We start from the raw sequence: 14,219 nt of genomic DNA, 5'->3' as shown, positions 1-14,219 counted from the left end.
CTCGTATGCAGTTGTGAGCTTCACCGTAGAACAGCCTGCCCGCAACCTCCCCAGCCTGTGAGCCAACCTTGTGTCACTGGCCCAGCAGACATCACGTTCTTTGGCAAGAGGCGGAGCTACAATGTGACAGGTTTGAAGTTACAATGTAAAAAATGCTAAAAAATACACGTTTGGACTCTGCAGTCAACTCGAATGTAAGTTTTGATTTTCTATGTATTATCTAATGATATACATATGTGCAGGTCTTCAGCCATATTCCGCCTATGAGCTTCGAGTAGCCTGCTTTAACAACATGGGCAGCACCGCCTCCAACTGGACCACTGTCGTTACCCTCAGTGAAGGTTTGTCATGTCTCTGCACTCTCTCGTTCCACCTCTTCCATTCATTCAGTTAGTGTAAATGCAAGTGTGTCATGTTTCTCTCTTCACAGCTCCTCAGTATGTGTCGCCGCTGTCGGTGGGCAGCAACCTGACGGTCATTTGGCTTGACTGGACCGGCTCCTTCTCCCTGAACGACTACCTGAGGCAGTATACGGTGACGGAGAGCCAGCTCAGGATCTACAGCGGCTTCCACAGCTACCTTCATGTTCCACGCAAGTCACAGAAAAGTGAGGGCACTTTAACAACTTTGCCTCACATTCCTGAGGTCCTTGGTTTGATTCCTGGTCCTTCAATCCTTGCACATGAAATATGCTTTTACGCTTTACCTTTTAACCTTGCCGCCAAAAAGAGTCACTCAAAACACGAGCATTCCTTTCGGCTAGACAGGGTTGTGTTTTCACTTCTGTTTTCACAAGGAGGATTCGTCCCACCTTGTGTGTCATTCCTCAAACCTGTAAAAAACAGCTTTATCCACTCAGATTCTCAAACGACATTGTCTTTCTCCCCATGTCCTCCGCAGCGCTGTCATTTCAGGTGACTTGTACCACAGACAGTGGCAGTGCCACCACTCCCACTGTCAGATACAGCCCCGTTTCAGGCCTGGGTAGCGCACTCACACACACGCACACACCGTTTGACATTGTATTAAAAAAAAAAATGAAATAATGACAAAATATTTTTGATAATTGCCCAGTTGTCCCGATACTTCTGTCCAAATATTCTGGTATTCTACCCACAGGTCCTGTTGATCCAGAGGACGCAAGTAAAGAGGGGGCGAGCATGCCAGCAGCACCAGTCTATTCTGAGCTGTGGTTCATTTTGCTTTTGGCGCTGCTAGGGCTTTTCGTGCTGGCCATCCTGTCGGGCCTTCTGCTGCAAAGGTATTCTCACCCCGGCTCAAACCCAATCAGCCTTTATACAAAGCATAATAGATAGATCGATGGGTAGATAGAGGTTGAATGTTTTCCCCATCATTCCCAGAGCTCTGAGGAAGAATCCATCAGCCAGAGATCGCCCTCCTCTGGTCATGCTTCAGAAGAGCAGGAAGGCGGGAGGAGAGACATACACGGTGAGTGAGTGAATGAGCGAGCGAGACAGTGAGCCAGTAAGAGATAGAGAAGGAATTTGTATTTATTTTAAATTATATGGCATTTTTAAATTAAATTTTATTAATCCTTGTTTTTATTGCAACTTTTGCACGTTGGAATGGCAATTTTTTTGTCCAGCCAATTTACTTTACCGCCACTAGTGGGAGCTGGAAACCAACTACCCCTCTCAAGAAGGCAATGTGGTTGAATTTAGAAATTAAAATGTTTGGAATTGAATTGTATTACGTTAATAAAAAAAATACCTGTAATGAGACTAATAATATGTCCCTCTAGTCTAAATGTAATGTAAAGAAAACTCTGTTTCGCTGTTTAGTTTATTATGTTATAAGTTTATACAGTGTTGTTCTATATATAAAAAATACATCTCTTTTCGGATCTGTTGACAGCATTTTATTCATGGTTACCTATGTTGTCGCCATCATTTCCTTTTTGTATCATTCATTGAATTCAAACACCTCTTCCTCTTCACCTCCTCCATCTTTCTCCTCTTCTGACCTCCTTCTGTGTCCGTCCCTCAGAGGCCTTATCCCGACTTGTGCTCTAAGCATCATTCCGGCTCTGTGCTTGATCCCGATCGCCTCACAGTAAGACTTTTCTTCCCAGTGTGGGCTAACCCTAAATGTCCACTTTATTGTTTTCCTCCCCCCTGCAGTTTGACACTGTAGCAGACTGTGTTGAGATCAACAACGTAACACTTAAAAGCTACACTGTGTATACTGAGGTACTGAGCGAGCATGCTGTCTTCACGCGTGTGATTGTGTGTGTGTCCATGCTGTGTGTGTGTCAACTAGACAATATTTTTGTGATGTTTTTGTTCGGTGGTGTGCCTTGATATTTTCCCCATGTAAATAAATGCCTTGGTTGAGAAACCACTGCTTTATATATTCATTAAGTAAATCGAGTCCAAATATACATTTCAGGGCCTGTCCGACACCAAGATAGTGGGCGGTGGCTCGGCATTCAACCCCATGTCCGTCCTGAGGGTCCCCAGGCAATCGGACCTGAGCCAGGCCTACTCCCATCATCCCTTGCACCACAGCCTGAGCCAGCTGATTGACAGGAAAGCTCTGGTGACGGAAGAGGGCTGCTGGGACAACCCTCTGGGACCGGCACTGGTGAGATGACAACTATAGCTTGATGTCCGCTCCTATTATATAAATCTTAAAAGATTGTTTTTTTTCAATTGAGTTGAACAACTCTTAGTGTATATTAATGGTGAAAAAGTTTCATGTTGTTTCAGTACATGGAGGAAGACTTTGCGGATACCATCAAGTCTTTAAGTTGTGTGAGAAAGGAGCGTGCCACTTTCACTGACACTCATCTTTAAGGACACTGCACCCAATCAGGTATCATTCATTCATGGTTGAAAAGAATACACAACAAAACAGCTCTAATTTAGCCTCACATTTTCATGTGTAGTTTTAGTTGATTTTCTTGTTGTTAGCTGCTTCTTCAAGTTACTGTGCATCATTTAAAGACTCAGCAGTCACCCCGTAGATGACTTCTAAGGCCTTGTTTTTATGTTACTTTTTAAATGCCAACTATTTCTGAGATGAACTGCTGTTTTCATTTAACTAAAGTGAGGTCATTTTGATTGTGCACAGGTTTTGTGCGAGTTTAGTCTTTAGTGGAGCATACGGTGCAGTTAGAACTTAGCTGTGGTGCTTGTTATACGGTGTATGTGCGACTCCAGTATTTATTAGATGACTTATTGTTCTGGACAAACTGAGCCTAATGTATTATGACATTGTTTTTTTTTGTTACTGTGGCAGTATATTTATGTTTTGCTGTAAATCAATAATGTGTAGATGAAGGCAATATAAGCGATGTGGCCAACACACACTCTGCTCTTTTTTTCCTTTTACGGAATGCACACACACAATAGGAACTACAAAAACAAGTCTTCTCCAGGATAGTAGTGAACAAAAAAAATATTTTTAATTATATATTTGACAGGTTATTTCAATGTTGCATTTATATTTATGATTCATATTAAAATATTCCATATTTTACTTCATTTCATATTTTATAGTATCTTACGTATGTTTATAAAAATGTGAATAACGTAATTGCTTGGTTTAAATCTTCAATTTTCCACACTCTTGATATTAAATTGATTTAATATAAAGATTAAAGCTACATTTATTGATTTTTAAAAGTTTGTCGTGTCACTTTAATGTTTTAGCCATCATTTTAAAATGTTTGAGGGCATTTAAAGTAATGGGGATCAAGGACAAACTTTAGGAATAATCTAAAATAGAGCAAATAAATTAACACGGTCTACTAGTATAGCAGTAGAAATGATCGCTTTCATCTCTTTCCAGGCGACCAAACCTGTAACTTTTTTTTTCCCCCCAAATCACACTAATGATGTTTTCTGCTGAGTTCGCCAAGCAACGGCTTAGTTCACATGTGCACTGTACACACGCATGTGCACAACCACACACACAGGGGCCTGCCTCACTATACGAAAAGACGCAGCGTTTAATTTACTTTTTTGCCCCTGCGTCCCTTCAGGGAGCATCAAGGCCAAGTTGGAAAATGAAGAAAAGTGGCAGTGAGAACGACGGCCTCACTCAAGGTCGCCAGTCAAGGGCACACACATGCACACACACACATTCATGGACATTTTCGCAGCTACTGTCAGCCACAGAGGGAGGAGAGAGAGGTGGTGAATGAGAGCGTGTGGAGTGATTGTAAGGACAATGTGGCCCTGAGCCACACACACACACACTAACATGCACGCACAGTTTTATTAAGTCATAAATCATTGTGAACGACACACACCGTCTCAAAAGTGGAGGAGACTGTCTGAACGAGGAGGTTAGTGAAATGAAGACCCCCCCACACACACACAAGTTCATGGAGAAATTCAGCTGATTTGATTTTTGGGGGGGTGGGGTTGTTGGTAAACTGTGTACTGCCACAGTGTACTATGAGATGAAGTAAACACCTTTGGGCCCTGCCTGTCTTCCAACAAAAGCCGTTCAGAATTAGTGGGGACTCTTGATTGGGGGGAAAAAATATAATGTATTGATTAGTCTGTATTGTTATTATGTAGTCATTTATTTACCTTTATATTTATTTCTAATACATTTATAAATTGTAATATATTTTACTGAATCCGTTTTTATTTTCACTACTTTTTATTATTCACCCAGTTTTTTTCCAGTCTTAAATAAATGACAATAACCTGAAATAAGGTACATTTTAAAATGTTATTGAAATTATTTTATTTTAGAATAAAAACACAATAATAATACAAATTTAATGAATGTATAAATAGTTTTGAATTGATCAAACTTTATTTTTTATTACATTACTCTCAACCTTAACTCAGTCGTGTTGGATGCCTTTGCTTTTACATAAAAGAATAATCCCAGAAAGTGTGACGCTGCGTTAAAAACAATTTTTGTCGTAAAGTTGAACTTCACCTGTGATCTTGACATCTTTTCTTTTACAATCAATAATGTTTACCTAATAGCATAGTAGTTATTAGGTCATTTTTGAACATCTTTGCAAAACAAGTAAAAATCTTTTGATTTGGAATTGATTTGGGAACACTAAGTTAGCAATACAAAAGCAATATTGCTATTAGGCTAACAAAGTAATCACTGTAAGGAATTTCTTTTTACACACAAATGACATAACGTTACTTCAAATTGGGCCAAGCAGAGAATAGAACAAGACACTAATCATCTTCTTAACCAATGACTAAACAAATGAACTGCATGATAATTCTTTATTGGAGTGTCCAAATGTCCACTTTGGTGACACAGCTGTAGGCAAGTGGAAATAATCTCCCAATATAACATTTCAGGATTTATTATCTTAACACACACAAGGTATATTTCAGCATGTAAACACGAACAAGGAGCAACTTGAATGCTAACACATTGATACATTTAGTATATACTTGTATATAAAATAAAAGTATGTGTTCATAGTGCAAATGGCAGGTCCAATAGCATCAGTTCTATAGTGTGTGTATAATTCTCAACAATATAAAGGATGACAAAACATCACAGGTATGAATCCATCATGGTAGGACTTTGTTTTTTAGTGTGCGTTTCAAGGATGCCGCACAGGACCCTTGACTTCATGACCTTGTATTTAGCCTCGTCTGTTTTCCAGTATGTTGCCAGGCTTTATTTAAAACACCGTGCGAAAAACCAGGCGCGTCATCTCGACGGTTCACATGCAGCTAACTAGAGTGAAGACGCGCCCCAAGCCAGTTTTCCAGTTACAATCGACTATTTACAAGACTAATTGATATCAATCACTTATTTAAAGTCGTCCGCTGATGTCATTCCATGACGTGACGCCTCATTGTCTTTTAAAGCAACGGGCTGATAGTGATAAGCATTAAAACAAGTTGAGTAAGGCACACACAAGATGAGGCAAACATGATAAAGTGATGTAGTGTAGGATCCTTGTGAAATTGTAAAAATATAAATAATTTGGATAATCTTGCAGAGGCAGGCATCACTGTGAAAAGCATTAATCATAATAATAATAAAGCTTAGTTGTAGCATTGTTAAAATGGAGCAAACGTTTTTTAGTATGAAGTAGTAGAAAATGTTTTATCAACTTGTGAGTCACAATACACTTTTTCCTGTGTATTTTTTTTAAATGATGCATGCTTCGCACGTGCATTATGTGCCTTTCAATGCAATGAAGCATGAAAAAAGGAGTGATAAAACAAGTGGTGAATGCAGACAGGAAGCAAGAAGCAGTCACCTTGGCTATCTTGTTGCTACATGACCATCTCGTCATCTTTGTGTGCGCATTGCTGATGTGCATCTTGACAGCTGACTGTCAAACACTACAAATTCTTATTTGACTGTACTGTCAGTACAATACTTTTAACGATTATTACATTGATCTAAATATTCACTTTAATGGGAATGTCTTGTACCATTGACTCCAGTTTGTTACTATATGTTGGTGTTTCCATCAACATGGGCTCATCCAGTTTGAGCTCACAGGAACGCTGAAGCTTTACCTTGTTGGATTTACACTGCAGGTCCAAGTGACAAATTTTGACTGGTTGACTTGAGATTATCTTATGGGGCAGACATTTCAAGTCATCGCATAAATAATACAATAATTAAAAAAATACATAGTGTTAAGTTTGCTTGTTTGATTCATTGGCGGATACACTCCATGACCCACTGTCAGCAATTATTTTGCTAATGAACCATATTTAGTGTTCTATAAAGTGTTCTCCAATGTCACATTGTTAGACCATATGTAATGGTCTATGCTTTCATTGTAGTAGTTTAAATTTAAAGCAGCTGTTAATCTTGTTGTTTCAAGGAAAACCATCTCTGAGAGGTTTCCAGTAAATTTCAATTGGAGTTTGAAGTCTGGGAATTAACTAGCAAACATCCATGCTAACTAGAGCTCCTACAGCGATCCTCGTTCGGACGCAAAGCCATAACAGTACGTTAATTTAAGGTACTTGCATATATCTAGCTATTAAGAGCCAACCTTCAATCCCTTGTTAAATCTCTGCTTAATTCCCATTAATCCAATTCCAATCTTAAAAATGAATGGAATCATCTCAGCCTAGTTTAGTCACCTGAGCCATGCAGTGTAAATGCATTCTGGATTGATAAACTGTCACTCAAGTTTTGTACCATGAGAGAAGTCTGTCAAAGGCTACTGTCCTGATTGGACAACTCAGCAGTAAGCTTCCTGTGTCGCGGCGAGGTGCAGGATGTCAATTTGGTGGGAGAAGGAGAAGCGGTGGCGGATGAGTCACTGCCGCCGCCTTCGGATCCCGAGGAGAGGAGCGGGACTGGGGGTGCCCTCTTCCTCCCTAGAAAGCCCACCTCCAAAACTCCCCTCTTCTTCACGCCTCCCTCCACCTTCACCCCATCTGGAGCAGCTCCTGTGCCATCCCCCTCCTCAGGCTGCAAGTGTACCTTTCGTCTGACATCAGCTTCTCCGGGGACGGGGCTGTCCGGGGGCTGCCGGGGAGAGTCCTGACTCCCGCCTTCAGCCTTCGTCCTGCCCGGAGCAGTTAAAGCGTTTGCATTGTTGCTGCGGCAGGTCCACAGCTCCATGGCAGACAGCCTCCTCTCGCTCTCCTCGGACCCAAAATCACAGAGGGAACGGCGGATGTCTGCGGGCTGACTGGAACTCTGCTCTGTGCTGTCCAGGAGGCCACGACTCAGGCTGAAGTCCTGGAAGTCTCTGTGACAAAGTCAGAGGTAAAGCAATTTCGATCTGGTTCACTGGAATGTCAGTAACCATGGATAAAGTGGCGTGGCGTGGCTTAGACAAGCTTTCAAATCAACAAGGTGTTTGCATTGTCAAGTTTTTCACCTGTTGCTGTGGAAGGATTCTGTTCTTCTGGCCCGAGCCAGCAGGGGGCTCTCCCTGTATGGCCGCACAGCTCCGTAGGTCACCTGGGTCTCAGGAATGGCTTCCGGAGCCTGTGACTGCACACTGACGGATGACAGACGACACCGGACCGGTGATGTTGTGTCCGTTTGTAAGGTGGCAGCTTTCTTTCTATTTGGTGTGATCTTTACCTCGGGGAAAATTCTTTGAGGCGCGTTTGGTGCAGCACCGAGGGTGCAGGGCTAATGTTTGGAGTGGCGCAGCGGGACGTGCTCAGGTCACACTGGTCCAACAGCTGCAGAAGTTCCTCCTCTGTGGGGCCGCCGACTTCTACGCAATAGAGACGTCTTCAGTTGTCAGACTTTTTACAAAGAAACGTTTTTTGTTTTTTTCACAAGGGGCCTCTGTGTTACAGCTGGCAAGTATGAGAGCCACACATGACATCACAGCAAAGCGAGCGCCACAGAATGTTGTGACACTTGCCGACTTTCTTCTTTTCCTCTCCTTTGTTGGCAGTGTCCATGGCGGTGGTCAGGTCCCACAGTTGGATGCTGCCATTGCCGTGACCGGTGAACAGATAGCGGCGAGGTCGCGAGCCCATCCGGCTTGAACCCTCGCACTCCCGCACCATAAAGCAAGAGACGGTGGTCCCGTCCACCGACTGCACTTCACAGATTCTATGACACAAAAAGATCAGGTTCAAAACAAGGAAAAATAAATCACTCTAACAAAACATTTTAATAATCGACTAATCGCACAGCCAGAACTTTTCCTAGTTATTTAGTACTCTTCTTTGTCCTATTAGATATTGATGCACTGTGGCGCCATCCTGCCTCTCACAGGTCAGTCTTAGTGTGACCTAGTTACCAGTCGGTGTAGTTAGATTACTTCTGATTTATATACGACAAAAATAAGAATGTACTTACTATACTCAAAATTTCTTAAGATGTTAATATCATGTGTATATTGACGTACCTTTTCCCAGTGGATGAGAGTCTCACAAAGAGCTTGGTGGTGATGGGAACAACCTTCTGGATAAATACTTGTTGATCATCTCGCTCTCCAAACGGACCTGAGAGCACAATGCGTCTCACTCAAGGAAATAACTGCACCAATCTTCAGACACTAGGCTGGTTATCACCGATGTCGTTCCCTGAACAGTAGCTGCCGTGGCTCTCCGTTTCCTCCAGGGAAAGTATTTTGAAAGAGGCCAAGGGCGTGGAGCCCGGCTGGGTGGAAATCATCCCTCGGAAGCGGGTCACCGTCCACGTGCGAACGTGGTTGTTGTCGGCGCACACTGCCGCCAGTAGAGAATGAACAAGAAAGGATGTAACAGCTGTGACCCTCATCTTTCATATATGCCATCGTACCCCCCACCTCACCTGAGACCAGGTGTTTCTCAGACAACATGATTTTTGTGACGGGGCTCCTGTGAACAGTGAAAGTCTGGAAGAGCTGAGGGCCCGAGCCCACCGTCTCTGGATGCTGCACGATGACTCTCACTGCACCGCTGCTGGTCCCGTAAGCAATCTCGATCCAGTTCCCACTCACACCTGAAGAAAAAAAACAAAACTCAACTTTTTTTTACTGACCTAAATATCTTTGCTATCATTTCCCATGTATTTTAAAATTTACTTTGAGCATTCCATCAACTCTTTAATGTATCTATGGTTGCACCCTGTCTAGCCTTTGTGCGATTCTTCGAAATTTTCACAAACATTGAACATCTCTTGACCTTGTAAACTGTAGGCGCTTTGAAAGAAAAAAACAACAACCTAGTACTCTTTTTTTTTTTTTTTGCTCGCAAGTGTAATACTTTACGACTGACTGGTTTTAGGCGTGAGGTAGACAGACAGTGCAGTGATAGCGTCGTTTGAGGGATCGTGATAAAGCTCTGTCACCAGGAGATCGTTGTCTTTCATCCTCAGTGGGAACTTTTGCATGTCTAGCAAAAGGAGGAAAACAGATTTATGTATCACAGTTCAGAAGACGATGTTGGCATCTTGTCAAAGAAAAAATAACATGTATGTGTGTACCAATATAGTAGATGGAGCCATTGTTGCAGCCCAGTAACAGGAAGGACCCGGCCGTGTCGCAGCTGGTGATGGGAACAACATCTTGAACCTGGGACATGAGCAGCAAGGAATCGGACTATAATTGTCTTGAAGTAAAAGTCATTCCACATCACAAGTAAAAGAAAAGAAAATACTCAATTGCATTTAACCAGATTGTGCAGGTCCACGACACCCCGGTGCCGGTGGACCATTGTTTGTACAGCAAATATGTGAGTGCCGATGCCATTATTTGTCTTTCCAGGACACATACAAGTCCAATGTGTGAGCAGCACACAAAGAGCTCTTCGCCACATACCTGCCAATGTTGCGTTACAGCATTCCAAACTCCGACCTTCCCCGTGTGGCTCGTCGCCACCAGCTGGTTTCCGATAAAGAAGAGATCATCCACAGGCACACCGAGGCTGAACACTCCTTGAGGGGGCAAATAAAACACAAAGTAAGTCCCTTTTCGAGCACAGTTCATTTCCTGCTGTCCACTCATCTACCAATCTCGTTGCCGCTGCCTCCGTCTTGGATGCTCCAGAGGATGATGCTGCTTTCGGAGGCGGCGGCCACCATCTTGTCCTTGTCCCCGTGCGGGCCGCCCACCACCTTGGCGTTCAGTGCGATCCGTTCGATGGTCCAGTCAAGACAAGGAGAGGAGAACACCTGTTGCCATCCGGTAGATTCCTTTATCCTGTCGGGAACATTTTTGTCAGCCTGTGGAAGTGAACGAGTTACACTTGTGTTGCCGTGGCAGAATTACCTGTAGCAGATGACGAAGTGTGCGTACGCTGCTACAATCCAGTTGTGGTGTCCCGCTATGATGAGCACCTTGCGGGGGTCTGGTCCTGAACAGGAAAAAAGGCCCAGATGATATGCCTCACATGTAAACAAACCTTGTTTGAGTCACTCACCAAGTTTATGAGCTCCTTCTAAACCTGGTGAACAGGGGAGGGGAGGATGAGGAGGAGCACCGACGTAGCTGAATCCCTCCGCTCCACTGGGACCCGCACGCTCATCACAGGAAGAGGCAGAGCTTGGCTTGCGGCCAGGGATAACTGAGAGAACAACACTGATGTATCATTTTGTTTTATATTCTCGAACAGGCTCAAGTTGGTTGTACCTGGAGGTGGAAGGTAACCATGGAAGAGAACGCTGCCACATGACGATCGGTCCAGTTCTTCACACAGGAGAAGGCGCCGCACTACACGTACAAGTATTAAACAACACATTACTAGATGCAGAAAATCACAGAAGAGATCTTTTTTTTAAGTAGTTCAGTTCAAAAGGTAAAGTACTTTTCTGAACGCTAATTCTGACCTCATTTCGAAAGTCAACCGTTGCTTTTAAAGTAATATTCGTCAGATAGTGAGTTTGGAGGTTTAAGCAGCTATAAAAGAGCGATTAGCAAAAGTGCGGTAACGAGCTCCTATCACTGCCTGAATTCATTCCAGCTAGTTTTAAGAACAAATTCATGCAAAAAAACAAATAAATAAATCACCAACTGCATAATCTATACGAGTTTCACTTTTTTAATTGAAACATTGAATTAGTTTTCCACCATATTCTCATTTATGTATATTTGAACTCTACAATGGCTCCCCGTAAAACACAAACAGGATGATTTCAATCATATACTGTCGAGACATGTAGGCATGTTCCTTATTAGTGCCCACAAAGGTTACCTCTTCTATTCGAGTGCAAAGACAATGATGGGAAGTTCCGACGGTGAAACGGGAAGTAAAACAATCAAAGAGGTCCTCTCTTGGAGTCCTAACTTCACTTATTATAAATCAAATTCTATTGGGCTGTTGTAAACATTTTGACAAATGATGCAATGAGAGCATTTCGACTGCAGAAAATCTCTCAACAAACAATGCGCCAGTTTACCACACTTTTCTTCTTCTTTCTTACCCAAGGGAGTTATGCCGTAGAATTCAGCCTCATGCCGCAGAACGCTGATGTTAACGCCGCTGCAAAGAAATATACAAGTAGATTTATTAATTTGATGACATGTGAGCATAATGTTTGATTAGCCTTCTTACCGCAGGTCCAGTTCTTTGGTTCGGAGGAAGTTTAAAATTGGTGCAAAAGCTGTGGGGTCTCGGTCAATAAATATCTAGACAAGGACAATGAGAAATTGATTTATATTATATGAATATTATGCATTTTCTACACAATTTAAACTTGTTTTGGGGTATCTACACACAAAAGACTCAAGCACTCTTGTGTTTTGTCAGTATGCTGCATCATAAGAAAAATGATCTGTCCTCATTTTGAATGCATAAAGAAAGTCTGTCTTACAGCTCCAGTTTCATCCCGAAGAGTGGATATTCTTCCACTCAGCAGACTGCAACACACACACACACACACACACACACACACACACACACACACACACACACACACACACACACACACACACACACACCCACACACACACACACACACACACACACACACACACACACAAAGCAGTTAACACAAGCTTGTATCCATTTCTATGCACCAGCACTTTTACAAATATCTTCAACACTGATAAGCAGAACAGTCCTGATTTTTTTTTTTAAATGTTTCCCATTAACACCACTGGCAAATGAGCACATGTAAAACAGCATTGCTGTATTTCACGAAAGAGACTTTTAACAAGCATTTTTGTAATAGCTCCTTGCCTGAAGTCTACAGCAATTTACTTCCAGCTAAAGTACATGAAGTACTTTGAGACCGGCTTGGGGCCAAAAAAACATGTTGGGTTTATATTGCATTTGTAAATCATATATAGGTGTAACTGATTACTATTTTTTGCATCATCTTCCCAGCAGCAGAGCAATTGCGGCCAAAAGTGACGCATAAAGCGGGACAAAGATGAGATAATGGAACATGTCTACTTCTCTGCCATAATACAACCGCTTGACTGAGCTGATGGGTGTTTTTTTTTTGTGGGAGTGTGGTGACGTCATCTGCTTGTCCTCACATAACCCACAATCTCCTTGCATTTCCAAAGAATAATAATGACAAATTCATGTTGTTACCTCGAAAAGAAAGAGTCAGGGATCCACATGAGGGTCTGTCGGGAGGTGCTGAACCTACACAACACAAGTGACAGTGTTACGTTGTTGTTATTACTAATATCAACCAGCAGTGATGTGGCTAATGCGGGATGACATGCATGTATGAACATGGTCCAAGAAGAGCAGCACTTTACTGCTGTAAAGTACAAATGCAATGCGATTATGTGTGCAAACACCATCCATGCACATCTCATTTTACACTCCAGTTTCTCAAATTACCCCCACGGTGACCATCGTGCCCAGCGAATGGGACTTACCGCGTCCCACCCACGTTCAGCTGGATGATTTCCCCCATCCCCGTCGTCAGGTCGCAGCCGTTGGTCGCCATGATGTGAGCCCCGGGCGAGCAGTTCAAACAAGATCACAGTCAGCGCTTCATCACGTCAGCTAGCATGCTAACATCACGCTAAGATCGGTTGGTTCAGCTGGTGTCCAGACTCCGCAGCCTGACACCCTCCGCCGCGTCTCTCCGCTCCATGAAAACACCCCTAGAGCGCACGAACGAAATGTAGACGACCTTTGTTTAGTTTTTTTCTATCCTAACAAACAAGGTGGAGCTTTAAAATCCAAGATTGTAACAATGTGATGGCTCCCTTATCGCCCACGGACGCGTTCGCATCACTACCAGGCTGTCGTGTTCATCGTAAATAACATCTTGCGCTGCAACGTGAACCAGCTGTGCCGAGAGTACATATCGAGAGCGAGAGAAGCATCTCACAACACGTGAACCAGCTGTGCTGAGAGTACATATCGAGAGCGAGAGGAGCACTCACAACTACTTCTGCTTTCGTGTGAAGACACTTCCGCGTGTTTTCTTATACGTATTATGTTTATAATACTAATTTCAACCGGATTACACCAATTATGCACCGAACATTTATATCAGTCAAGTCCTATAATAATCGTATTATTTTGGCCAATTTACATGTGTATATCTTTAATTGTCAGTACATTCTTTACATTTAACAGTATTAGTTATTTTGTTGTATTAATTAATGCTGATTAATTTTACTTTATTAAAATAAAGCATTTCATACGTACATTTGAATATATAGATGATTACAATTACTATCAATTGTACATTTAATACGGATTGTAAAACGTATAGAATTGATTAAAGATAAAATTAGCATTAATAATTTATGACATTTCAGTGAACGGCTTGACATCTAACATGTAAATCATAAGAGCTCTATTTATTTATTGGTTTATTTATTGATTGATTTACTTAGTTGTTTATTTAATAAAATA

General features: G+C 42.3%; 2 protein-coding genes across 2 annotated transcripts in view; one reads left to right on the top strand and one right to left on the bottom strand.

Annotated features, from left to right (window-relative positions):
- ush2a (Usher syndrome 2A (autosomal recessive, mild)) overlaps window positions 1-3,325 on the top strand; it is a 114,156-nt gene extending 110,831 nt beyond the window's left edge. Inside the window, 9 exon segments of the mRNA XM_037248012.1 lie at window positions 12-130; window positions 243-341; window positions 431-607; window positions 901-984; window positions 1,120-1,261; window positions 1,362-1,449; window positions 2,008-2,073; window positions 2,410-2,604; window positions 2,730-3,325. Of these exon segments, the coding sequence (XP_037103907.1) occupies window positions 12-130; window positions 243-341; window positions 431-607; window positions 901-984; window positions 1,120-1,261; window positions 1,362-1,449; window positions 2,008-2,073; window positions 2,410-2,604; window positions 2,730-2,816 (1,057 nt within the window). The 3' untranslated portion in view covers window positions 2,817-3,325.
- Window positions 3,326-5,214: 1,889 nt separating this feature from the next.
- Window positions 5,215-13,674, bottom strand: kctd3 (potassium channel tetramerization domain containing 3). Its single transcript, XM_037248480.1, has 19 exons — window positions 13,226-13,674; window positions 12,930-12,983; window positions 12,202-12,247; window positions 11,943-12,016; window positions 11,812-11,870; window positions 11,021-11,101; window positions 10,812-10,955; window positions 10,661-10,745; window positions 10,401-10,591; window positions 10,211-10,326; window positions 9,877-9,964; window positions 9,669-9,785; window positions 9,223-9,393; window positions 8,982-9,137; window positions 8,816-8,912; window positions 8,324-8,517; window positions 8,032-8,170; window positions 7,823-7,945; window positions 5,215-7,690 (listed from the first exon to the last, which is right to left on the bottom strand). Exons 1-19 carry the CDS (start codon window positions 13,294-13,296, stop codon window positions 7,147-7,149), a joined length of 2,550 nt encoding a protein of 849 aa, XP_037104375.1. The 5' UTR covers window positions 13,297-13,674; the 3' UTR covers window positions 5,215-7,146.
- Window positions 13,675-14,219: the final 545 nt, after the last annotated feature.

Source organism: Syngnathus acus, chromosome 3, assembly GCF_901709675.1.
Source record: "Syngnathus acus chromosome 3, fSynAcu1.2, whole genome shotgun sequence".
NCBI lineage: Eukaryota > Metazoa > Chordata > Actinopteri > Syngnathiformes > Syngnathidae > Syngnathus > Syngnathus acus.
Note: the sequence above shows the minus strand (reverse complement) of the source record. Positions and strands in the feature narration are given on the sequence as shown.

Coding starts and splice junctions, on each gene's coding strand:
- kctd3 (XM_037248480.1), bottom strand. CDS start 13,296: ATGGCGACCAACGGCTGCGACCTGACGACGGGGATGGGGGAAATCATC. Junction 10,746..10,811: donor AGAAGGAGCTCATAAACTTG/GTGAGTGACTCA, acceptor TTTCCTGTTCAG/GACCAGACCCCCGCAAGGTG. Junction 10,327..10,400: donor AGGCAGCGGCAACGAGATTG/GTAGATGAGTGG, acceptor TGCCCCCTCAAG/GAGTGTTCAGCCTCGGTGTG.